This window comes from Scomber scombrus, chromosome 2 (genome assembly GCF_963691925.1).
Source record: "Scomber scombrus chromosome 2, fScoSco1.1, whole genome shotgun sequence".
NCBI classification, from domain to species: domain Eukaryota; kingdom Metazoa; phylum Chordata; class Actinopteri; order Scombriformes; family Scombridae; genus Scomber; species Scomber scombrus.
The window spans coordinates 25,129,254-25,154,008 of NC_084971.1; the positions used below are offsets into that span (position 1 = coordinate 25,129,254).

General features: G+C 38.5%; 2 protein-coding genes across 2 annotated transcripts; one reads left to right on the forward strand and one right to left on the reverse strand.

Annotated features, from left to right (window-relative positions):
- The first annotated feature begins 6,799 nt into the window (after positions 1-6,799).
- apela (apelin receptor early endogenous ligand) lies at positions 6,800-8,841 on the forward strand. Its single transcript, XM_062441571.1, has 2 exons — positions 6,800-6,886; positions 8,752-8,841. Exons 1-2 carry the CDS (start codon positions 6,800-6,802, stop codon positions 8,839-8,841), a joined length of 177 nt encoding a protein of 58 aa, XP_062297555.1.
- Positions 8,842-10,394: 1,553 nt separating this feature from the next.
- On the reverse strand, positions 10,395-24,434 carry tmem192 (transmembrane protein 192). The gene is made up of 6 exons (XM_062433239.1): positions 24,306-24,434; positions 22,671-22,823; positions 21,283-21,544; positions 21,079-21,201; positions 12,446-12,551; positions 10,395-11,147 (listed from the first exon to the last, which is right to left on the reverse strand). The coding sequence occupies exons 1-6, from the start codon at positions 24,333-24,335 to the stop codon at positions 11,033-11,035; spliced, it is 789 nt and encodes a 262-aa protein (XP_062289223.1). The 5' UTR covers positions 24,336-24,434; the 3' UTR covers positions 10,395-11,032.
- Between the last annotated feature and the right edge of the window lie 321 nt (positions 24,435-24,755).

Genomic DNA, 24,755 nt, shown 5'->3' on the forward strand with positions numbered 1-24,755 from the left:
GACGTGCATTCAACTTAGCTCTAAACTGTGGTTTCATGATTGACTACATATGAGCCCACTCCCAGTCTCATCTGTATCATGTATGTATAGCAACACTGTAGGGCTGTAACTAATCATTATTTTAATTATCAATTACTAACATGATTATTTTTTTGATTATTTGGTAAAACATTCTGTCTATAAAAATGATATAAAGTTTTTTGTCTGTGAAATGTTAGAAAATATTGAATTGTTTGAAATGTTTTAATTTTTGTCACAGGTGATGACCTTAAATGTTGTGATTTGTTCGACCAAAAGTCCAAAACCAAAATATATTCAGTTTAAAACGACATAAAACAAACAAAAAAAGCATTTGAAGCTAATATTTTTTGGCTTAACTCACTGTAGAAGATAATACCTTTTCTGTTATAAAAAAAGTGAATGAAACAATTAATCAATTATCAAAATAGCTCCCAATTTCTGGCGATTAACTAATCGATTAACAAGGACGATGTGAACTGAAGCCTTCTGTTGTTGATATAAGTATGTAAAGTTAGTACATGAGTGTCTATCAGACACTGTTGGGTGTGTTGTTTACAATAGCAAAACAAATATCAGTTTTAGACATGTAATATATCACCTTTGCATAAAGATGTGTCATACACTAAAGTTGTCCTGCAGTCTTTTGCAGAAGTGAAATACAACATGAGGATGATGTGAAATGTCAGAGTGGAAATTAGAAGGAGAGGATGAGATTTCCTACTTGGTCAGTTTCTGTGTCATGACTGAAGACGTTAGATAATGTAATGACCTGCTTTGTGTCGTGTAGCTGTGTAGATGGAACTGCCGTTTTCTGGCTTCGAGCTGACCTTCATCATCATTGCCTTCGTCATCTTCTCCCTCTTCAGCTTGGCCTCAGTCTGTATCCAACCAAGCAAAGACCATCCAGGTATAAAACTCTCTCCTCTGCTGTCAGACACAAATACACACAGACACACGCACACACATACACACACACACAGATGATGAATGTCATCTTTTTAATGCTGCGTTTGTTGTGCTCTCTTTCAGGGAAAGACGTCTATAAAGCAAAGAAGTCACAGCCATTTAATACGAAACAGAGAGTGATCACCAAGCACGCAGAAGCCATAAAGTAAAAGACAGAAATCTCTCATTCGACACTGTGAAGTTCACACAAATGAAACGACTAAAAATAAACTGAAAACTTTACCTACTATTTAGTTAGTTTTTTAAGTCATTATGGCACGTTTTCTCAGTAAAATCAAGTAAACATTATACTTACTTCCCCATGAATGACACATTTTCTGTGTGCAACATTCTGTACAAATGTGGGAAAAGATTGTTGTGTATTAACATAAATGGACTACTCTCGCAATACTAGATCGCAATCGGAGATCTCTGCCTACCTAGTTGGCACAACGGCTGTGCAGGTTTGTTTTTAAACTCTCTAATTGTTCTCAGCCCCTGTGAGTGAAGCCTTTAGAGACTGACCTGTGAGTCTACTCTGAGAGGGAGCCTGAAACATGGAGCCCATGTTAAATGAGAGAAAGCTGAAACTTGAGCATGAACGTTTGTCTTTCTCTGTGTAGTTTTTTGATCTTTTTGAAGCTGCTGTGTGAGTCCGAGAACCAAAATGACACTAACTACACAACAAAAAGTAAAAGTGAAACCAAGGCATGGACACCAGGTTTGTGTGTCCAAAGAAGCCGCTGTGTCTGGGTTAGGATTTAACAAACCGAGTGACTTTTGGCCCCTGCAGACCTTGTGGGGTGACATCCTGCAGGGGGGTTAAAGACTGCTCCCTGTTGAGTTTGCCCCTCGACCCCTGAGCCCTCCGTCACTCCTCCACAGTCGGCCGTCTAGTTGCCGACACGGATGGGAGGAGGCGATCCAGAATAAAGGACGGAGAGGTTAATCAAATGTCATGAGATTCCCTCTTTTTTTCTTTGCAGACCTGCAGGATGAAGAACAAAACGCTCATTTGTGTTGTGACTCAGGTTGTGTGTGTGTGTGTGTGTGTGTGTGTTTGTGCAGTGTATGTGTATGTGTGTGTGTGTGTGTGTGTGTGTGTGTGTGTGTGTGTGTGTGTGTGTGTGTGTGTGTGTGTGTGTGCGTATTGGGTGTGCACTGCTGTTCAAGTGTATATGCATCCATTGAGGTCTGAATTGGGCAATTGCAGATAAAGGGGTCTTAAGAGTAATTAAGCTGCGGCTGACTGCGGACCCTCATTAACACTGACGACCCTATGGCATGACAACAGACTTGCTATCAGTCTAACGATGGACAACAAACTGACCCATCATAGCACAATCAACACTCTTACACACACTCACGGACACTAGACGACACCCCAAAAAATTCAGACAGCACGGCAGATTTCATCCCTGATTCATTCTCTTACTGGGGTTTAACGGGTGGAGAAACGTAAATCAGTCAGTCAGGTTTTTGGTCAAATGTGAGCAGGATTGACACGGAGCCTGAAATACAGAACACTTAACGAATATGAGCAGATATTTGGAAAAACTCACATACAAGAAAATATTAAAATACTAAATGTTAAAAACTTCTCTACCTTCACTTTAAATATGGAGCGATTTATTCTAAGAGGAGGCAGATGTAGTGCAATAAAATAATAGCATAAAGCATTATTTAATATAGATGGTTTATAAATGAGAGATTTTTAAATTGTTCTTTCTTATGTGTATAAACTGTGTATTAGTATCGTCTCTGTCTGCAACAATTGTGTTTATTTATTTTCTCTTTCTTTGTTTTCTCCTTTATGGTTAAAATATATAAAGATTGTAAGTACAATACTATCATATATAAGCAAATGAAAAATCAACTTTGTGCAATAAAGTATTAAAAAAAAAGAAAGAGTGATGGGTTTTTTAAAAATATCAGCCGGCGGTGTAGCAGTGAGGTTACAGAGGTTAGCGGTTTTGTCCGCAGAGTGATGAGCAGCAGATATTTATAGGGGCGGTCTTTCCTAACTAGGGGAACATACGCTATATAACGGGGGGGGGGTAGTATGTGGAAATATGATTTGGTAAAACAGGTATACAAATAATTAAGTTTAGGTCAAAAATAAATGCACAGCTGGACAACGGAGATGAAACATTATAACTAATATACAAGCTACAATAAGATAAAGACTCAACTGTAACACCACTGCTGCATCTGACTGTAACTATAGGAGACGCTCTTTTTAGTGTTCATACCTCCAGTAGAGTTCCAGTAATACCAGTAAAGAGAGCTGGAGGTGTTACGACACTTCATGTTGGGGATTTCCTGTTATTTACAACCTGTGCCTGTCTACCTGTGTGTATATAAAGTATTTAACGTACGTTTGCACAAACAATAATGGTCGTCTAAGTGGAAAAGAAACAGAGACGTTTTATGAGCCACTGTTCTTCTTAACAAGTTTTTTATCAGAGAGGAAGTTCGTTATCTGTGGATCCTGGTCAGGAGATGATGGGAGAGGAAGAAGAAAGTGAAAATTGAAGAGGGGAGGAGAGGCTGAAGCTTCCTCTGCAGTCGTAAAGATCACAGCTACTAGAAAGAAAGACTGTGACAGCAGCTCTGCAGCCCAGCTTTAACGAAAGAAACCAATGATATTGACACTTAAATTGTATAAGTGCAAGCAACTGCACAGGAAATTTTTTTAATTTAAAAAAAAGCCCAACCCTAAAATTGGCTGATTTAAATCTGGGGCTAAGTGATCAAATAACAGGTAAACATTATTATAAATGTGGGCAGATTTTGACTGATTTTTTAAAATGTATTAAACATTAACTCACTTAATGCTAAAATTATAATCAGTTTTGGTCCTCTGTTTTTCCAAAGTGAAGATTTTCTGCTCTGCTGTTTTATATCAATGTAAATTAATTAATTCATTTGGGTTTTGAACTGTTGGTTGGACAAAAGAAACAAGATCAGAAGTTAATTTGGACTCTGGACATGTGTGGCATTATATAACAAAAAAAACTCTTAGCAATTCATCAAAAAAATTATCAACAGAGTACTCAATAACAAAAAGTTAGTTAGGGATGCTCGGTGAAGCAGACCTACTTTTTGGCAGCTCTGTAAAATTAAGTTCAACACCCAACCTCATCATGACTCATCAAATATTCTGTCTTTTAGAGAGTGGATTCAGCTGTGTGGGGCAGCCCTGCCGAGGTACTGACGCGGTTTAATAGGTGGTTACCCTCTGTGTGTGTGTGTGTGTGTGTGTGTGTGTGTGTGTGTGTGTGTGTGTGTGTGTGTGTGTGTACCTCTCTCGTAGGGGAGTGTTTGAGCAGGCTGGGTAATCCCTGTCAAGACGTATAATCCCCAGGAAGAGCAAATATTACAACCTGCTCTACTTAGTCACACAGAAAACCTGGTGGGGAGAATTCAGTTCGATTCACTTGGTCCTGTTTTGAAGGGCATATAGAAAGAAAAAAAAAGAAACGCAGAGACAGAGAGAAAAAAAACAGATTTTTGGAAGCAGTTAGCAGGCAATGGATACCAGGTGGCTCTGAATGACAATTGGGCTAAAATTAGCATATTCAAATAGGGGAAAATAAAAGTTTTTTAAAAGACAATGGCAGCTGATATGCAAAGTGCAGTTTGCAGCAGCAGAAAGAAAAAAAACAAAACTACATACCTCAGCAGAGTGTTTGCAACAGGATAAGTGTGTATGTGTGTGTGTACGCGAGTGTGTGCGATTGTAAATTGGCCAAATCCATGAGGAATCTCTGTCATTCCAAGTGACATTTTTGCAAACACTGTAAAGCAATAAAGGCAACATTTGTTAAGACATCATGACACACACACACACAAACACACAGCAGTAAAAACCCACAATTGGAGAGACTCTGTCCTCTTTTGTCTATTTTTCAGGGCTGAGGAGAGCCGTGTCCAGATGCTTGTTCAAAGTCTCTCTGACTATTTCGAGCCCCGCGGTCCATTAGTGTCCTGCTGCTTCTCTAATCCTCATTCACATGTAATGGCTGACATTTCATCTTAATGTGTTAATTCATTAGCTGGGTGCTGAATGGAGAGTCTCAGTCCACAGAGACGGCTGTAAGCAGACACGCTAATGAGTCCCCACACCGTGCAAAAAAAAAAGCTACTGACGACTGCAGAGCTGAATGCCAAAGTGAAATAGTTTACCTGCTGCAATAAAATCCCCCTGCTGTACCACCAGCTGACAACCTGCATGAGGAGTGGGGCCACCTGTTGTTGGAGATCTTTCCATCCTGGTAAAGAAACAACACCTGAGTTTTAGAAGAGATTCATTTTGACACCTTTTTTTAAGAAATATAAACACAATTTGACAAAAAAAATGTAACACCACAAGCCAAAGTTGTCATATCTTAAATGTGTCTAACAAATAAGCAGCCACGCAACATATTAACTTCAACAAAATGGTCTAAAACTGGCAAAAAAATGTGATGTAAATCAGGAATTGACAGATCTCTGTACATATTTCAGCCATTATCAAAAAAACCTGATTGATTAAAGAATAAATAGTCAAGAGAAAAAGTCTTATAAACTTCTGATGGATGCTTTTGGCCCTAAAGTTTTCATTACTTGTACTTATAGACACATTTCGGTCACACAGACCCAATAGGAAGGTGCCATCTAACCATCTTACAGATGGCACTGCTGTAACACTAGAATTCACTGACAAAAAACTCAAGGGTAGCTTTAAGGGTAGCTTTTGAGAAAACTACCGAATCTTAAAGTTTTATCCTGTCAAATATAGATAGAAAGGAGCAATCACAAGACACACACACAAACACACACACACACACACACACACACACACACACACACACACACACACACAAAGACACTAATAAAGACAGACTGAAGTGGTAGACCACATCCCAGACAGACAGACAGACAGTCAGACTCCTTAGTCCAGTACATCTCTGGATTTTATTCAGTCAGGACCCCTGCCCCACAATGCTGGGTGCAAACATCCCCCTCCACTACCACCACCACCGAAAAGCCCCAGATGTGTGTCCTCCACAGGGTGGGGGCAGGGGACAACTGATGGAGGAGGGACCTGCTTCTTTCAACAATAGCTGTTCTTAAATCTGTGCTCTGATGTTATAAATCAAACACTATTTGCTTCTTCCGCTCTTTATAGTATATACTATATCAATCACTCATCACTACACACACACACACATTCATAAATACACGGAAATGCAGCATGCATGCCGGAGAGTGCATGTGTGTCGAAGGGGCATTTGGAGGGTAGGGAGGGGGCTTCCTGTCACTTGAATTACTCTCTACATGTGGGGTCAATATGTGCAATGCGGAAAGTGTGTGTGTGCGTCTGTGTGTTTGTGTGTGTGTCAAGGGGTTGAAGTGGGGGCTGCTGTGCTGTGGGAGTTACACCTCCTCACCACCACCACCCCCAAAACTGCTGCCCCCTCCCTCTAAAAAAAGGCTGTATAAAGGAGATGGGGGGAGAGGTACCTTTGTCACTTTGCTCTCAGTCACAGAGACAATCACTCTCTCACTGGACACACAAACAGCCTGGACACACGCATTCCTCGGGGACATACTGATTATCTTGAGAAAAGAGGGTACTTCTGTGTACTGGACTTTCCCCACAGTGGGCCTTCTGGACTTAAAGAGACAAGGAGGGGGAAAAAAGAGAGAAGAGAAAGGTTAAACCACACCGAGCATCGTCACTTCAGCCCCAACTCGGAGCCACAAGGGACTCAGAGCCAGACTTTTGGAAAACAATAATTTACTTTGCAAAAACTTGCTGCAAGCTCTTCAGAAGCTCACTGAAGCCATGAGGATCTTCAACCTGCTCTACCTGCTCCTGCTGCTCGTAGCTGCTGCGGCACCGCTGACCTCTGCCAGGCCAGGTAAGCATCACTAAACTTTACTTAATGGCTGACAGGTTTACCGTTAAATGTTTAAAAAAGGGGGCTCAGGTCATCTCAAAACTGAACTCAAGTTAACTATTTAACCAACAGTGCGCTGTGCAAATACTGCAAGTAACCATGGCAACGGCACTGAGCTACTTACTGAGCTACTTACTGGTTAGTTTACGCTCCTTGGTGAAAAAAGACCGATGTTAAAGTACGTTAATACATACTTGTATACATTTAGCAAACTACAAACTTAAAAAAACTGATAAAAAATGTATCACATATTCAGGGTTTTTGTTGTGGTTATAAATGCACAAGCTGAGATAAAATAAGGAGCGTCAATCATCAGGGTGAAACGTAAATGATGCCGCATTCAGGTCCTCTCTCCTCAGCTCGTACAAAATAATCACCTACTGGAGAAAAAAAACCCGCTATCGTGAGTCTTATTAAGTTTAAAGAGCTATTGAGTAAGTCAACAAACAGTAAGAAAAAATAGCCACAAAGCCACCATAACCAGTTATAAAAATGAATAAAACCCTATATTAACCTAAATCAAATACTATTGATTCAGCTAGCTGACTAAAAAAGGGACTACAATTTGGACTTTTCTTATATGCTGGGACCCAAATCGTTACGAATATGTATCACGACAAAGTAGCTAATTTAGGTTTAACTTCTATTTATATGGGGTTAATTACCTGGGAGTTTGAGTTTAACGACATTTTTTCACTTTATTACGATTCTTCCGACATAGCCTGAACGCAGCGACAAGTTGCTCACTGGGTTTGGTGGTGTGTTTAATATAAAGTGGACTTTGACTACACCTTTTTAACCACAGAGTCAGGCTTTAACCGAGTAAACTACTTCTCTGAGGTTAAAGTTTTAATTTCGCTCATTAAAAAGGGAGATATTTAGCTTTTCTTATGACTTATGTTGCAGCAGGTGCGCTGTGGCTGTGCGCAAAAACACGGGCTGGTGTGCGCTAATTTGCTCCTTCAGGCGCAAGAGACGCAAACAGCTGCTGTTACAAGAGGGAGGTTTTGAAGGGCTTTTGCAGGACGTGATAAGGTTCATGTGATGATGGAGAGGATGAAGGGAGGAAGACGAGGAGGGGACGAGGGCGGAGCGCCGCCGGGGATCGCACAGCGGCCCCTAGGAGCCCCTTTTGTCCCCGGCTGGAGGGCTCTCCGGCGCGCTTTTGTTAATCACGGTGTTAAAACGCCATGCAAATACCCTGAGCTTTATTAACATGACATGGAGTAGCAGTGCCAAGTGTAAAGAAGCCTAGGCCTACTACCTTCAGGCGTTGGGAGCGGTTTTCTTTCAGAGGTACTCAGGAGGAGAAGTGAGAGAGAGAGAAGGGGGGTGGAGGAGGAAGAGAGGGAGTCATAAAGTCATCTGGCAGTTTATCTCTTCCTGGGCTTGGCTGGCAGCCTGTGAACCGCAGGAGTCAAAGTGGATTTATTAGGGACTTTTAAAAATAATCATGTGCTAGGTTTGTGTTTTCCACTTTATTAGAAGGGGGTCGCCCTGCTGTTGGTAAATTGGTCCAACCAGTAAAACCCATGAACGGCCACAATTAAGCTTTGTTAGCTTCAAAATTATACTTACTTGGAAAAAAATGGTGACTGGAAGATGTAGTTCTATGTTTTTTGTTGCTAAATGGGCTGAATTTAATCTCCTCCATTGAGGATTAATTAGGCCTATCAGGTGATGCTTGAGGGGAGTATGCAGGGGTCCACCTGCAAACATAAATATTGCTTTTTTCACATCAAAATGCATTTTTTTTGGGGGGGGGGGGGAGCTATAATAACTGCTCTGTCCTGTAATTTAATTCTGCATATTAAAAGTCAAAAATCTCTTTATTTCAGATTTCCTGAACCTCAGGAGAAAATATCACAGACACCACTGCCCACACAGGCGCTGCCTGCCTCTCCACTCCAGAGTACCCTTCCCCTAAAGGTAAGAGACACACGAACAAAGTACACACATGTTAATATACGTACATGTGTTTTCGGTGTAGTCAAGGTTATGAGCCGAGCTGCGTGATAAATGGGCCAAAACCAGGTTACAAGAGCTGGCAGGTGGCAGTTAAGAGGGTGTACGTGATTAGTGGCAGAGGTGTGTATTGACACAGAAACAGGAGTCCAGTGGGGAAAAGGTTCAGGCATCAATCTCACTAACGATGAAGAAGAAGGCTTTATTGCCTCTAGGGGGGGGGGGGGGGGGGGGGTTAGCTCTTAATTTGACTCCTGTACATGTCATTTAGCTGTTTCTGATATCCTCCTACCATGACATTAATTGCTGTTCCTTCATTACAGGTTGAATGACAAGAATGACCAAAGGAGAGAGAGAGAGAGAGAGAGATATGAACATGAAGCAACTGCAGTGCGTGGCCCAAACATCATGGATGGATCCCAACTAGGAGACAGACTAGAAGAGAAGAAGAGACTATGGGACACCGTGAAAATGCCATTTCATAGACAGCCATGTTTTTATATATATATATATATATATATATATAGTTGTTTCTACACACAACCTGCAGGAAAAAAACAAGCAACTTCAGCTTGTGCATGACTGACTTTTCACTCCTACCAAAGAAAAAAATATAAATCATGAAATGTATGGCAGTGTGACACCCACAGATCTGGGGTCGTGCAGCTGCTAGCACCTTCCCTCTTCCATCTTCAAACTCCAATACTTAGAGCGAGTTAAAACAACATCTGTCTTTAAGTATGTGACACACTTGACTTAAAAAAAAAAAGCTGCAGACCAAAGAGCTGGAAACATGTTTGTGACTGCAGCTATGCATCCGGCTACAGCATTCACACAGAACTCCTGCAGAGTGTTTATATTGCATGTATGCACTTCAAATGTTTATTGAATATCGTTTTAAACTTTTTAATAAAAAAAATGTATAAATGTAGTGTGTTGTTTTTATACTCTGTGAGATTCTGCTTGTGTGTGTGTGTGTTAAAACAATCCTGAATAAATGTGGTAAATGAGGAAAACAGTAGATGGTAACTCTAAAACTATTTTTAAGCCATTCATTTAAATTTTGTATAATTTAAGAATAGAGTCAGAAAATATCTTTATATTAACTTAAAAGCTACACATCAAACAGGGATCTTGATACCTGCTGTACTCTGGTTAGCTCCGGGGTCCCAGCAGAAGCCACATGGGAAAAGAGTCGTAAATGCGACGCTCCCTGCCGAGTTACGGACGCCGGAGCATAAAAGAATCACAATGGGGAACAAACACCAAGGAGCTCGAATGACGACCTCGATATTTCGTTTAACGTAGATTCCCGTGACCGTTGAAATTTAACACAGAGAGAGAGGTGAGGCGGGAAAAAAGGGCTTTCACACTAGTGTATGTTGACATTGCAGTGATTCATTTGTTTGTGCTCTTCTTCACTGCGGTTTCACTGTGTTATCGTGGTATCGTGTGACGGCTCTCATCCTGGAAAAGGCTAAAAAATAAATTCATTTAACAAAACAACAGAACATTAAAGATTTATTGGAATCAGATCACAAATGAACAAACTCAGTGATTTAACAGATAGAAACTCACCAAATAAAGCCTTTACACACACACACACACACTTTCAGACAGATAAAATAGCACTTGCAGACATTATACATCATAATTTGATCTCTTTCTTTTGGCTGACCCTGATAGTCCTTCCATCTCCTGTATCTCCAGCTCTTTCAGCTCCTCCTCAGTGCAGATGATCTCTAAAAACAATTTTGCCTCTTCTGTTTCTCACAGTAAACACAAGCAGCAGCATACGTGGGTCACTTGGGGTCGTAAGACTGTGATAAAAAGCCCTCACCTCTGATCTGTGACCCACGACTCATCCTCCTCCTCCCCCACACCTCACCTCTTTAACTGCCCTCCACTCTCAGGTAACGTCCTACTGCGTTACCTGTCCATCTCAGGTGAGGATGCCTCCCGTTTCAGTCCGTGCAGGTGCTTGAGTGCACAGGGATTTTTCTTTTTTTCAACTTTTAGTCTTTAATTCAGTGTTTCTTCTCTCATTAGTCCCCCCTTTCAAACCTGACTCTCATTCGTGTTCCTGTGGAGAGCCGGGGGGTTAAAATGATCGGGCTTCTCCGGAGAGGGAGGATGAGGAGGCTGTGCCGTGGTCAGTGCTGAGCAGTGAGGTTGAGCAGCCTCTTGCTCAGTAAGGTGTTGTGCTGCTTCAGGTACTCGATCAGGTCGGCCTGCTTCTCCACCACCTCCTCCAGACTGGAGCCCTCTCTGACACACACAAAAAATGACACAAAAGCTCTTTATAGACTTTATGGATGTAATCTGTAACATTGCTAGCTTCATCTGTCTGTTTATAGACTGGTGATATTCTCTTTTTTTCATCCAGTTATAGTTTGTGTATTCAAAGCCTGATTCCTCCTCATCACAGACTTCCAATGTCAATCAAAACCTATAAAACCACATCAATGAGGTACACAGCTACACAAGGTGACTATCATAATAATAAAAATGGAAACTGTAGTTTGTCATGAGCCAGTCCCACACACTATTGACAAGCTTACTAAATATGTGGTTTAAAATAGTCTCTAACAAATGCACAATTTAATCGTCCTTGGGTGACATTGCTAAAAGCTACAGCTCCTCCCTGTTTGAACTAGGACGGATGTCTCTGATCATGTTTTGGATACAGCTGATACAGCTCTAGTTTCTGCAAAGTGTTTTAGAGTTTCATTGACTCGCCCTCTATGAACCTTTAGCCTAGCCATGATATGACACTGAGGAAGCCCCTCTTTGATTAGAATAACAATCTGACTTCTGACACTTTCCCTTAGTTCTGACACCATGTTTCCCACTATCACAATGCTACTTTGTAAGCAACAAGCTGCTGGAAATTTGAGGCACAGCCATATTTATAACACCAGCTGCAAGTTAAATTACTGGAACGAGCTTCTGATGAGTGGACCAAACCACCTTAGTGTCATCTGAATGCTTCAATGGAAGGGACACAACTCAAGGAAATATGACCTTATGGTCACAAAAAGGATGCGCTAAAGAAGAGCCACAGACAGGTTGGAGAAGCCAGAAAGACACTTTTGGTCTTCTGGACTTTTCATGCAACTTGTTGAAAATTGCAAAAATATAGAACATGGCCAGTCTTATCATTTAAATAGCTGTTTTCTTGCATTCGGACATTTGCTTTGCATAAATGTCACATAATGGACTATTCAAACAGGACAGGACCATTATGAGTAGAGATGAGAGAGCCCCTGCAGAGCTGAAAATGACTAATTTGAGCTAAAACTCCTAATGGGTCACATATGATGTTTACAAAGTGCTCTGCTAGATATTCACAATCAAAGCAGCCTGCATAGAGAAAAGAAAATGGTACATTTAGGGACTAATGTTGTAATGATATTGATGCTGTAATTTTTGGAAGGATCCTTTTGGGGAATTTTGTGAATTATGAAATACATTTTTATTTTCTTTGTGCATGAGAAAATAAATGAAAAAAGAAGCTTCTTATATAATTTATTTTCTCATAGCTCGTGACTGTGAAATCTGTGTACCTGAAGCCAGTCTCAGTCGGCAGGCTTGTGATACTGTAGTTGTGTGAATGTTCTTCTTGGCTCACATCTGGTGCGGCTCGCTCTCTGTTGAACCGCGTCACTTGGACTGAAAAACACAAACGATTAAATCTTGAGTTACTTTCTGATTAAACCATAAAAATCTATGTTTTGTTGAACATGAAGGCACACAGACACATTATTGAGCAGTGAGAGCTGTCCTCCTGACGTTAATCACTCAGGTGAGAAACAACACACTTTTAGGGTTTTTTTTCCATCCCTCTCTCTCTCCTAAACACACACAGGCTGTTATATCCTGCACTTAAGCCTTATGGGCTGCCATATCCTGCACTCAAACCTCTAATTCTCACACCCTAAACATACACCTTTATACAAGGGGGTGGGGTTAGCGGCAAGGTGTGGTTGTGGAGCATACAGTAGCTGTAAGAGGAGCCAGAGCCAAAATATGGGAGATGGTTTCCATGAAGATAAGGCCCAAGTGTGTGTGTGCGTGTTTGCAGGGCGAGTGTGTGAGGAAGGGCAGAGGGAGGAGCTGGCTCAGTATTGATAAGACTGAGTGTCATTAGCCAGAGGAAATTGTCAGGGAGGTTCTAAAGAGCGCTATCTTTACTTTGCTACAGTGCAGCATCTCAGCATCCACACTCACACACAATCCAAAGAAATACTACACATTCCTGCATAATGAGGCCCTAAACCTGTGTGTGTGTGTGTGTGTGTGTGTGTGTGTGTGTGTGTGTGTGTGTGTGTGTGTGTGTGTGTGTGTGTGTGTGTGTGTGTGTGTGTGTTTGTGTGTTTTTAATAGTAAGCAAGTATGTGAGAGAGAGAGGAGACATTCCTGAGAGGCAGAGACGAAGATGAAGAGATGGAGTAAAGAGATGAACATGACGGTGAAGGACGATGTCACGGATTTAAAATGAATTTCAAACATTTTTATAGCTTGTCTTGAACTCAAAGTCTCCTTTTTAAAGGAAACAAATGTTCGTCTGCACAAACACTATCAACAGGGTGAATAAATCTCTTCATCTCTATATAATTAGTGCCACAAAATGATGGATTCATGATTAAAAATGTACAATGTTTTCATTATCGACCAGTGCTGTACTTCACTGCTTATGAACTTGTTGAGTGTCTTTTTAATCATTTTCTCTGCTTAACTGGATGATATAACATAAACAGTTATATTACTAATTGTATTATCAATTTGGTGAAGTTTTTCTAAAGCTGCTAGAGTGTATTGGTGGGAACACTTTGAAAGATTGGAGAGGTTTATTAAAGTTGAGATTTCATAAGAAGTATGCATTTGATTGTAGTGACAACAGTGTCTTAAACACATATATACATATACACATATATATTATATATTATATATTATTATACTGAGATGGGGTTGAGGTTTTCACATAATTATAGCAGCTTTTTAGTTTTTGTGTCAGTCTGCCCAAGGATCTGAAAGCAGCTTTAAACATTGTTATCCTGGCTTTTCACTAAAATATTTATTTTATTCAATCATTTATTTGACTGTTTTATTCCCTTGTATCTATTGTACATGTCATTATCTTTTATCTGCTTTATCTAGTTGTTATTTTATCTTTTACATTTTTTTATTGGGTCTGTTGCATTATCTATTTAAATTTCCTCATGTGCTTCAGTCTTCAATTGTTTGTCTTACTGTCGGCTTGTCAGTCTGTAAAGCACTAACTAACTAATGTTGGACTGGCTGATGCTAAATTTTACTGTAGTGTAATGTTGAGTAGTGAAGTACCAGTTTCTAATTTCCATGCTACAATACCCAAAAATATCAGTATAAACAGTATAATTACAATAATCAAACGCCTGAAACACTATTATGAATATAAACATTTACTAAAACAACTTCCAAAAACTACTTTAAACTGAACAGTGAACTGTATCCTGCTATGACCTGCACATGAACTAACATAACAAAACACTAAAAACACCACAAACAAAACCAGGCTGGTAGTTTAAAGTTTAAGAAAGTTGATCAGAAACGACTTTGAATGCAGTTCATTGTCTCTTTCTGTTAGATTATATGCACGTTCTGCTCAGTTTAAAACAGTTTATAGCTGTGAAAGAACCAAAAAAACCTGAATATTGTTGAATTTTACTCTTTTAACCATTAACTAGACACATGTCAGTGTTGACTAGCTAATGTTAACACAGCAAGTCAAATCCAGGAGCTATATAGACAAGTGGACAGCGACATTAGGAAATGGTTTGGAGTATTATTATCAGAATATTTCACCACATTATTTGATAAAAACACACCGGCAGATCTCTGATGTTGAGAATAAATCTGTAAATCAGGTTATTTTTATTTTTATTTCAACCTTAATTCCACAAAAGTAACTCTGTTGAGGTGTATACATTGAGCTAAATATTGGTTTTAATACAGAAATGGATTAAATGTTTAGTTCTGGGAGACCTTAAGACTGGTGTGTAGTGCACTGTATTACAGCAGGGGGGTTAAAAAGAAAAAAGATAGAGATGTCAGGATTGATGGATGGATGGAAGAAGGAGTTTAACGGAAGTGGCGCATTTCACACCTCCCTGTTAGAGACACTCACACGACTGGACAGACAGTGCTCAGACCTGGTCTACGCAGATCTAAGAAGCTTCAATCGCCCATCGAGAAGTGCACATTTCCAGGTGATAACAGTGAGGCTGCAGGGGTGCTAAACCCTAATGGTAGCACACACTCGAATTGAAATCAAAGAATCCGAGCAGCCTGTGTGACTGATATTCATACTGGAGTAGAGTGAAGAGGGGCAGCGTGAACACCTTTTAGTTGTGATGCAGAACATTAAAATGACTCAAAGTAGTGTGCGAGACTAAACTAAATCCTGCTCATGAAACAGCGTCATGTGAAGGAGCCGCAGATATGAGAGAATCTTCAAAGACGTTGTTCAAGGAGAAAACGGAGGAGATGCTCACAGTGTGCTGATCCGCAATGATCTACAAAGAGTAACAAACTTCTAGGTGACAGATAAATAATTAAAAATAAGACTAAATTTCTGTCCAAACGATGAATATATAGTGTGGAAGTTGAACTGAAATATCACCAGTAAGTAGAGGCAGAATATGCCGTCAGATTTTACCTAAATTAGCAGGTATGGTTCTTATACATATCGATTACAGCTGGGAATGTTGTGTAATATAAGAGGGGTATTAACAGGTCCTTTCATACCTTTTTTTAAATGTAGGAAAAGACATGGCATGGACTGTTTGACCGATGGACACTTGACTCTGTAACTCTGATGTTTGATTATACAAAGATTTCTACAGGTTCCTATAAAAAAAGAGCGTCACTATACATTTACTATAGGATCATTTAAACTCCTCTTTTAGCTATCAATGACTGTGGCAGTTAAGTGTAAGTTTTTCCTCACAGAACAAGTTTATTGTAATGCAATTAATGAAATATAAAAATAATAAATCTGTTAACCAGATAATAAATGATGTAGAGTCTACAGAGTAAAACAATGCTGTAGTAACAGCATTGTAAGTAAGTCTTAATGACGGTGAAACATGTGAGACATCTCTGTTTATTACAGTTTATGAAAATGTCGGGTATAGTGATGGACATGAACTAAGGACTAATTATAATTCTATATGACTGTCTCTCTATAAAGTTATATTGTTAGAAACTTCTCATATCAAGATATCACCGTTGACAGGTGTCTTAATGAGCAAATGTTTTTTTGAAGGGACAGACTACAAGCTTTTTACACTTAAGGATGAAGATGACTTAAACTTTTCATAAAACGATAATTGAGAAGTAAACATTTAAATATCAATATTAAGATTAGAGCTGAAACAAGTACGCCACTGACAGAAAACGGGCAAAAATGTGATAATCAGTTTAATTTCAATAAATGATTTAGTCAAAATGTCTAAAATCCACTGGCTGCAATTTCTTTAGTGTGAATATTCGCTTTCTTAAGTCTTATATATGGGGGCCCATTTCTGACCGATCTAAAACAGAAAGTCGCTGCAAAGAATCAGACACAGAACACAAACACATTTCTTGTATCGCAGCACATTTCTGTATTTGGTTGGCTGCAGTAGTTTGAGCAGTCAGGGCCACCGTACTCCTATGATAGGAAACTAAATCTATTTTTTGTTTTAAACTGAGTTGGACGAAAGACATTTAAATGCATAAACTTTTTCTCTTTTACAGCATCTTTTAGGCCTTATCGACATTTACAAGACATCTAGCACTTTATAGACTAAACAATTATTTGATTGAGAAAATATCTACCAGACAATAATAAAAATAACTATTGCAGATCTAATTGAGGTAATGCTGTGATAATAAATTGAGATTAAATTGTACTTATTGCCCTTCAGGTATTTAATAGTGGTAAACAGAGGCAAACAGGGATTATAACCAATACAATTATATGAATGTTGAAATGTGCATTATTCGTGTCTTCAATCAGTCTTCAGATATCTCATGTCACTCGCAGATCTGTGTGTGATCGGGGTGTAATGCAGGTATGTGTGTCAGTGTGTGTGTGTGTGTGTGTTGACCCTGTGCCCTGCAGTGCTTACACTAAGTTCTGGCCGGGCAGAGGAGAGAGATGTATTCTAAGTTAAGCCTTTGAAGGCCAACGCATGGCTTTGATGTGCATGGAGGTCTATAGAGGAGAGTGTATTCATGTTAAAATGAGAGGCAGAAACATACAGCAAACCTCAAAGACACACACACAGGCACACACACACACACACAAACACACACATACACATGCACTTACAATCAGCACGCACTTCAAAGAGAAGTTGAACGAGGCCTTCCTGTATGGACTTCATAGCTGCAGGCATTATACAGCTCTCCCTTCTCTCTCTCTGTGTCTCCTCCAAGAAGAGAAGAGAAGAGAAGAGAAGAGAAGTTTTCTCCTCATTAAGAAGATATTCGATGTCGCTCAGACAGTTCATTAGTCGGAGCGATTTGTGTATGTGCTTTAAGAAGGTTTGCCCTGCGAGGCGTCGCTCAGTTTGCGTTGTGCCTGACTGCACTGATCTGAGCAGGAATGTGGTCGGCGAACACAGATACCCCCCTACACCACCACCACACACTGGATCCCCCTCACTGTAAACACCAGGACAATGTGTGTGTGTGTGTGTGTGTGTGTGTGTGTGTGTGTGTGTGTGTGTGTGTGTGTGTGTGTGTGTGTGTGTGTGTGTGTGTGTGTGTGTGTGTGTGTGTTTCCCTGTGTTTGGGTGGAGTGGGTTGAGGGTTACCCTTTGGCTAGGCTAAATCCTAATGCCTCTTATCTTCTCTCCTTGCCTCTCCGCTATCTTGATCCCTAATATGTGCCCTTCAGCTGCCAAACACACCTTTAATATGGATTTCCTTTCAATACAGATTCCTCAATATCAATATCCTCTGATACAGCATCTGTAACAGCAGTTTTCCTTTACAGAGTCAAACTAATCCCTGAATGTATTTATCTTCAAACAAGCTGGGAAATATACTAATATTTATCATTTATTGTAACGCTGTGTTAAGATGTTGCAGCATTTTTTAAATAATAGGAATAGCAATACAAATATACGTGTTAGGGTTTTGAGGTTGCATTTGTGACAGTAATTTCTGTCGAACAGAAACGATTTATCTATTAATTAATGAGTTTATTGACAGAAAGTTAAATTACCAACTATTTAAATAAATGATTTATCATTCTGAAACATTTTTTAAAGAAAAAATACAAAAATTCTCTTAAATTCTCTCTTCTAGCTTCTTAAATGTGAGTATTTTCTGGTTTCTTTACTCTATGATAATAAAATTGAATATATTTGAGTCATGGACTGTAAGTAATCGATTAATTTATAAAATGAACCTTAATTAATTAAACAGATTAGCCTAATGTCGATGAAGATAACTGTATGCTGCAGCTCTTGATTTCTGACATACTTTTGTTAATAATGGTGCTAATATGATACCTGAATATTAGTATAAGCTAAATGATGATATACTTTCAGTATTTGTCTGTTTCTATTTCAGTTGATATACAAAAAGTACAGTGGCAGTTCGATACGGATCCTCCTTGAGAGTTTAAAATGTAATAAATGATGTATTTGTCATGCAGTCCAATCAAATAGCTAACTGTGATTTAATGAGAATTTTCCATTCCTAAATAGACTAAATTTGACTTATATTTTACAGCTCTATTACAGAATTACAGTTGTCTTGTCTAGATTTTTGCAAATGTGTATTTTTTGAGAGAATCTCTCGTCAAATGGGTTTGACGACACACAGGAGCAGCTAACACACAGATTTCATTGATGAGACAACATGTTCTGCAGATTGAATGTTTACTAATTAATGAATAAAACTAAATAAGAAAGCTTCATTATTAAATTATTACAGGCAGAACACTGAATTCACACTTGCACAGATTATTGCTGGAGCTAGTGATTATTTCATTATTGATAAATCGGATGATTTTTCTCTCCAATCATCATTTAGTCGATGAAATGTTGAAAAATATAGGAAAAAAATGACATTAACAATATCTCAGAGCTACAGTAGTGTCTTTAAGTTTCTTGTCTGTCTTCGGTCTGATATTTTAAGATACTGAAATAACTGTCATTTATGGAAAAAAAACTGGAACCATCAAATATTTGGAAATTTTACTTGAAAAATGACTGAAACAATAAACCTATTATCAAAATAATTGCTGATTAATTTTCTGATTATCAAACTATCAATTATTGAATGGCTGCAGCTCTACACTAGAATAATACAATACTTCAAGCTGAGTCAAATCTCTAAACCGCCCTAAAGCACCTCTAACTCACCCGATGCTAATGGCTGACGCTGACACACTAAACCTGACCAGCTTTCAGCATTTGAGACGTCACCTGTTTTCATTTAAATCAAGTACTCAAGCTGAACTGTGACTGCGAAAGTGAGTAATTATGTCACATAACTTTACCATTTTGACCTTTTCTTTCCTCATTTAATCCTGATTTTTGATACTTTTCTACAGACAAATAGCTACAAAAACACAAAGAAATCTTACAAGATAAATCAAATAGTTTGGGCCATCTAAATAAATAATGCTAATTGACTTCCGTGCTTTTCCGCGTGCTTATAGTTTCTTTATTCTCCCTAAAGCTGTGGCTGATGGCTATAGTTTGGACATTATACTTTGAGCAGTGATGCAAAGGGAACTATTCTTTCCAGGTAACGTTTATAATTTTCAACACCAATTGGTTCCCTAGCCACAAGGTGAAGAAGAAGATAAAACAGATGGGTTTGGTTTAGTTTGTGTGCTGTCGGTATCAGCAGCTAAAAATCAGCAGATCAGTAGACACACAGAGGAGGAGAGAGAGCTGAATGGCTGATTGTCATGCTGTCGAGTCTGAAAAGGGCAGGGCAGGTATTGTGATGCGAATGCACTCAGATAGAGTGTGTGGGGGTAGTGTGCGTGTGTGTGTTTGTGTGTGTGTGTTTGTGTGTGTGTGTGTGTGTGTGTGTGTGTGTGTGTGTGTGTGTGTGTGTGTGTGTGTGTGTGTGTGTGTGTGTGTGTGTGTGCGTGCGTGTGTATGTCATGTTATCTACAGGGTCTGTCCCTCCATATGCCACCACTGGTATTATTACCAACATCCGCAGGAAGACTGGTTGAACATTAATGATGCTGGGACAGAATGTAATAAAAACACACTCAGAGTTAGAGCAATTAATCGATTAGTTGCTAAATATCAGAGGAATCAGCAGCTAATTTGATAACTTATTAATCATTTTCAGTGTTTTTAAGAAGAATTTCCAAGTTCTCAGAGTCCAGATACTTGAATGTGAATATTTTCTTGTTTTTTTAGTCCTCGTGTGACAGTAAATTTAATGTTGTTTTTTTTTACTAGTGACATGATAATTTACTCAGTACGACAGAGCTGCAGTGATTAGTCCATCGAAAATGAATCACCTAAACTAACCACTACTTTTTTATAATTAATTATTCTCTTGATCCTACGTCTTTAAACGTGAATATTTTCTGCTTTCTTTCGTCTTCTCTGATAGTAAACTGAATATCTTTGGGTTGTGGATTAATTGTTGGGACAAAAGAAGACATTTTTATGGGCTTTGGGAAATGGTGATCAACATTTGTAACCATTTTCTGGCATTTTATGGACCAAACAGATTAATGGACATTGAAAATAAAAATTAGATCCAGCACTATAGTACAATGAACGCAAACTTTAAATCAGATACGTAAATTATTTTTTATTTTTACTAGCTGCTGTGTTCAGAGTGTATTAAAATAATTTTAGAGTACTTTTGTACATATTTAACGGTATTTGTTCTATTATAAGTCATTATTATTTATTATTATTATTATCATCATTATTATTAATAATTATTTTTACTTTTGTTTTTCCCTTTTGGCTTGTCACTAGTTCTGGCGGAGATGAAGGTAAATAAATGTATTTTATCCCCCATCATTTACATTGTAAGTACATAATAAAGTGATCTTTTAATGGTGAGTATGAACAGGAGGAATGATGACAGCAACAACCTGACAATTGTTTTAGGACAGACTTGAATAACTGTGAATGTACCCTTAAAGAAATTATAACTGAGATCAGTTTACCTGTGTAATAGATCAGGCACGGCAAACCCACCAAGAGCTCCAACCCCAGCACGCTGAGCAGCATGATGACTTGCACCTTCCTTGCCAATGGAGCAGCCAGAACAATCAACAGCAACACATTTCCTACACACAGAAACACATTCTTCCTTTAGCATCGCTGCCACCTTGTGGAGAAAACATACAGTACAGCAACATTCATCATACCTGTGGAGTATACAGAGAGCGGCAGGGTCTTCAGTCCCTGCGTCTGTCGGTAGAAACGCAGGTATCCTCTGCTTCTGGCTCGGCTGTGATGATGCTGCACACACTTGGTAAACAGGAACACCAGCGCCCATAAACCCACCTTCCCAAACACAATGACGCTCTCGCCGCGTACATTTCCCAAAATATTCATACACACCTCCTCTTGGCCGAATTTCAACACACACAGCACACCCAGACACACCGACAGCACCACATACACGATCTGGAAGGAAAAAAGAGAGCAGTGGCAGTGAGTTACACATATCCAAAGTGAGAGGCACAAACTCTGAGTATAACTACACGTGGGAAAAAAGAAAAGAAGATCCTCTATGTAGTGTGTTAGTCTAATACTCAAACAAAGGGCTGTCAGAGCATTAATTTACTAAGTGATTATCATGGCAAAAAATATCACAGTACAGGTTTCACCACAATATCAAGATTATTATGAAATAACCCTAACCCTAACCCTATTATGAAGCCCTAACCCTAACCCTAACCCTAACCATTAATATCATCATATTAAACCGTTTTTTTTTTTTTATCGTAGCCTGCTGGTTAAGATGCAGGTCACAACCACAACATCTGAAATATGATTCTGACAACAGACCTCGCATCTTTGTCTCCCCTCGTTTCCTGTCATCTTTCTACTGTTGCTATAATAAAATATTTTTTAACAAGAAAAGAAAAATCATTGGGATTTAAGGATTTCACTGTGAAATTAAAAAGCATATCCTTTACATAATAAAAAGGAAAAATTTAATTTAAAAGTGCATTTTTTCCCCCCATTACCACATTGCAACAACACATTTTTAAACAAAACTCATTTAATTCTCTCATACTACGAACCTCTTCCAACTTAATTTATATAAATATGCAAAATATAAATTCTAATTCTATATGGAAAGGCTTTTTTTTCAATAATAATTTAATTTAAAAAAATCGCCAGATGACAACATCACAAGATCACGCAAGAATCCATCACATCAGAGTTAAGGTTACTGGCTTAGCATCACAAATCCAGCTGCCTCTCAGGTTACAAATGTAAAACTAGGCCTCTAAATAAGTAATAAATACTTAATAAATGAGAAGGTCTCCCCATTTCAGAAATATATAAATATAAATAATACATAAATATAAAACTAGGCCTCTAAATAAGTAATAAATACTTAATAAATGAGAAGGTCTCCCCATTTCAGAAATATCTTGAGAAAATAATATGTAGATTAATCCATAATGAAAGCAATCATCAGTCAGTCTTTTTCGTTCAAAGTCAAGTTCCTGCTGGATTTGAGGAGTAATTGTAACGCATGAACATATTCAGTGTGTATAAATGTGTGTGCGTATCTTACGTGCAGCAGCGACAGTAGGCTGGCGTGACAGGGTGTCGGCAGAGTTTGAAACTCTCTCCTGATGGCAGAGTGGAGGGCGTCAGCGGAGATAAGAGGTCCGTCCACCAGAGAGTCCTCATCGATGCTCCGCGTCACATCGACTGAAGTCCCAGCCTGATGAAACAAAGATTAGTGTCAATGTAAGAAAATACAACAAGATAAATTTAACATCTGTCAGCACTGCTGCAGTTGTCCTAGTATAATATGCTTTGTGTTATGGAAATATTTGATGTTTTAAGGATTTGTGCATAAAACCCCTGTAATACCTTGATTTAATAGGTATTTAATTACCTGAATTGCTCAAAAACAGACATTTGTGTTATTTTATTTGATCACATTTAACATGTTTTGTAACACTAATGCACATGTTTGTATTATTATTATTTGCACATTGCATTTACAGTTTACACATTTGCATTTTCCTGGTCAATATTTTGTACATTACATTTTTAATTGAAACACATAATATATATAGATAGATATATATTTATTTTTAGAACAGATGTTGTCCATAGCTTAGTTTTAATTGTATGATTTTTTAACCTACTTCATTGTTTTTGTATTTTTGTTTTTGTATTTTTATTTTTGTCTTCAATTTTCCATTTGGGGTTAATAGTACTCCCTCCTTCCTTACTGATGTACTTTAAAAAATCTTTCACACTGTGTCTTCAGTATTATTGTCTCATATGACAATTAATCGATTAGTTGCCACCGATTAAATTAATCTGCAGCTATGTTGATAGTTAACTCATCATTTTGAATCATCTTTTAAAAAGAAAATGTAAAAATTCATGATGTCAGCTTCTCAAATATGAATATTTTCAGGGGTTTTTTCATCCTCTGTGACCGTTAACCAAATATCTTTGGGCTGTGGACCATTGGTCAGGACAAAAGAAGACATTTAAGGCAATGGCTGACATTTTCACCATTTTCTAATATTTTCTAAACCAAGCAACTAATCCAGTGATTAAGAAAATAATCAACAGATTAATTGATAATGAAAATAATCATTGCTTGTAGCCTAATGACGTGAAGACCACCTCACATAATAATAATTTGATGTAGGGCTGAATGATTTTGAAATATTATCCAATTGCAATTATTTTGACCTATATTGCAATCGTGAAATTATATGCAATATTAGAAAGAATTAAAATTTTTACATACATATTCTAATTTTCTTATTTGTTCAACCCTAATGTGATATCAGACGTGGCATTACCCTGCTGTGCTCACTAACATTTCATCTCAATTAAAATACTAACATTAATGAGTCCAGGTCAGTTCATATTAAATATGTGTGTGAAAGTGAAAGGGATCTTTGAACCTCATCTTCATCTGCAGTTTTATAAAAACAGGAAACAGCTGAGAAACCGAAATAACCGACTGCATATCAGCTTTATAAACAAAGGTAACCAGTTAACGTGAAAACCAGTTGATTTGTAACACCGGCGAGCTGTTGATTACAGGTTAGATAAATAAACTTGTGTTGTTGTTGTGTTTAGCTGACAGCTCTTCATTAGCTCCGTGGCGCATAGCAACAGGATTAGCGTTGACATGACAACCGCTTAAAGTGAATGACAGACGTGTACATACTGCGTATAACGAGGGTCCCTTTGAGTCCATTTTGGGTTTGAGGTTCAACACAAAAAAGGAGAAATAACAAGAAACAAAAACACAAACATCAGCACGTAGAAGGAAGGGGCGGGCTGGCGATTCTTTCTGGGCTTCCGGTTTGGCTGGTTTAGTGGTCCCCGGTCTTCTGTTGAACTTCGGTTCCTAGCACAATAGTTCCGGCTGAGCTGCATTTTAATCAGTTTAATCTAATAATAATCTAATACATAATTTAATACGTAAATAAGAAACAAAACAATAAGAAACCAAACAGATAAAAGACAGCGTAGAACAGACAAAACAGAGTAAGGTGAGGTAGTGCAGTTAAGTGGGGTATGCAAGTCTGAATAGGAATTTAACCCTTACATACTGTTCATATTCTGACTCATAATTACAATTCAGATTTATAAATTCCCCATCAGTCATTAATAT

What these genes read in the sequence shown, in the direction of transcription:
- apela (XM_062441571.1), top strand. Translation starts at nt 6,800, where the DNA reads ATGAGGATCTTCAACCTGCTCTACCTGCTCCTGCTGCTCGTAGCTGCT. An exon ending in CCAGGCCAGGTAAGCATCAC is followed by an intron (nt 6,887 to 8,751) that starts TAAACTTTACTT and finishes CTCTTTATTTCA; the next exon opens with GATTTCCTGAACCTCAGGAG.
- tmem192 (XM_062433239.1), bottom strand. Translation starts at nt 24,335, where the DNA reads ATGGACTCAAAGGGACCCTCGTTATACGCA. An exon ending in GCCTACTGTCGCTGCTGCAC is followed by an intron (nt 21,545 to 22,670) that starts GTAAGATACGCA and finishes TTTTCCTTCCAG; the next exon opens with ATCGTGTATGTGGTGCTGTC. An exon ending in CCGACTGAGACTGGCTTCAG is followed by an intron (nt 11,148 to 12,445) that starts GTACACAGATTT and finishes TGTGTGTGTCAG; the next exon opens with AGAGGGCTCCAGTCTGGAGG.